The 1,881-nt window shown below is 27.5% G+C and overlaps 1 protein-coding gene across 1 annotated transcript in view; it reads right to left on the bottom strand.

The window, feature by feature from the left end:
- Positions 1-443, bottom strand: part of LOC107851219 — a 6,122-nt gene extending 5,679 nt beyond the window's left edge. Inside the window, exon 1 of the mRNA XM_016696159.2 lies at positions 69-443. Coding sequence (XP_016551645.2) covers positions 69-145 — 77 coding nt within the window. The 5' untranslated portion in view covers positions 146-443. The remainder of the gene's footprint in view (positions 1-68) is intronic.
- Between the last annotated feature and the right edge of the window lie 1,438 nt (positions 444-1,881).

Raw genomic sequence — 1,881 nt, 5'->3', positions numbered from 1 at the left:
CACTAAAAAAATTGATCTTTAAAAACCCCAACAAAAAAATAATAAATTACAAAAAATAAATAAATTACCTGTCGACAGATTCTTGAACTTCTTCTGCGGCAGAGAAGAATGGATCTTTTTCCCATCTATCAAAATACGAACCCATTTTCTCCAAATATTAAATCCTTAAAACCCCACAATCAATTTTTTACAAAATTTTCCCAAGCAAATTGGGAAAAGGGGAAAAACCCCCCAAAATTGATTTAATCAACAATTACGATAGATTATGAGCAAAAAGATGAACGAAGAAATAATGATTAATGAAGCAATTTGTATTTGGTTGGATCAAATTTAAAGTAGAAGAATCTTTCAATTGTTGTCTTTCTTTTTTATTTTATGTAAATGGGGATTTATTTTAGTTTTTATTATAGTTTGGTAAGGTGGGTCTGGTTAGCGGTTTGAGTCAAAAGCATGATGTAATTAAATACATATAATTTATTTTTAAAATAAAATTAATAATATATGGTGGTGTTCTGACTAATAGAGCATATAGATTATTTTATTAGATTTATGATATTTTATAAATCACTTAAATTTTTTTACATTGAGTGGAATTTGGATACAATTAGGAAATATCATTAGATGTTGATTGATTCTAACTATGATTATTAAAGATAACTTATCTACCTTCACAAATTAGAGATAAAATTGTGTAAACTCTATCAATAAGGGATATAAAATGTCGAAAGACAATTATAAAAAGAAGTCAAAATGGATTCAATACCTAGCACCTACTATATATTAAAAATAATTTTAATCTTGCTTTGTACATATAAGGGTTGTTTGATTAAGAAAAAGTTATCCGAAATTAGTTATCACATCATGTATATGGGATAACTTATCACATATATAAATAATGGGATAAATAATTTCGAAACCAACTAATACCTCCAACAAAACATAGGATAAAAATTATCTATCATTTTTTTTCAAAAACTATTTATTTCTTATACGTTATACCTCACACTAAACGGCTCCATAATGTAACCCCTTTCCTCACTTGGCTCAGCCCCTTAAGTCCACTCTCCATATCATACTTACGGAATTACAGTGGGTTGTTGTCGTCGTCGTTATTGAGGATCTCATGTAATTATTTTCTTTGTCCTTTTAACACAACCTTCTAAATATTTTGTACCTTGTTACATGTATTTTTCCTTTTTGAATTTTTTATGATTTTAAGAATTTCATTGAAATATTTAACTTTCAAACTTTAACATGATATTCCTTATCAACTTAACTTTTCAGTTAATACTTAAATAATATTTTCTATTATAATGAAATAAACATTTTAAATTTCGTATCTAACCCAACACTATAACATAAAAGAATGGCGTATGGAGGGAGTAAATAAAGTCATTTTATAAATGTTTAAGCATATAAAGAGATTTTCAAACTAAATATTTTGACAAGATGAAGTTCCTTGAATAGAAGTACCCTTTATTAAATGCTATCCTAAAATTTTGAGTCTGAGTTATCAAGAAAAGAAAAACAAGCGCTCACACAAATGGTTAAGAAATATTTAAAAATATAGTTAAAAAGATATCAGATCAAATACATATTATAAATTAAGTCAACTTTCGTTGCTTTTAATAAATATTTTCACGTGTTAATGAACAAGACGTGGTTGTATGTGAGAAAATAAGTTATAAATCTAAGATAAAATAAATAGAAATTTGCTCCTTAATTATTTTATAATTATGTAGAAGAAAATTCACACGTTTAAGATGAATTGTAGGCTTGTAGCTAGCTTAAGACAATACCACTACTAACCCAGTCAAACGGGTCAGGCTGAGCCACTTACAAAATTTGGCCCGGTTTGATTCGGCCCGGTCAGCTCATGGG

The sequence above is a fragment of the Capsicum annuum genome, chromosome 12, assembly GCF_002878395.1.
Source record: "Capsicum annuum cultivar UCD-10X-F1 chromosome 12, UCD10Xv1.1, whole genome shotgun sequence".
In the NCBI taxonomy this organism is placed as follows: domain Eukaryota; kingdom Viridiplantae; phylum Streptophyta; class Magnoliopsida; order Solanales; family Solanaceae; genus Capsicum; species Capsicum annuum.
The sequence above is the reverse complement of the archived record's forward strand: the minus strand, read 5'-3'. Positions and strand labels throughout refer to the sequence as shown.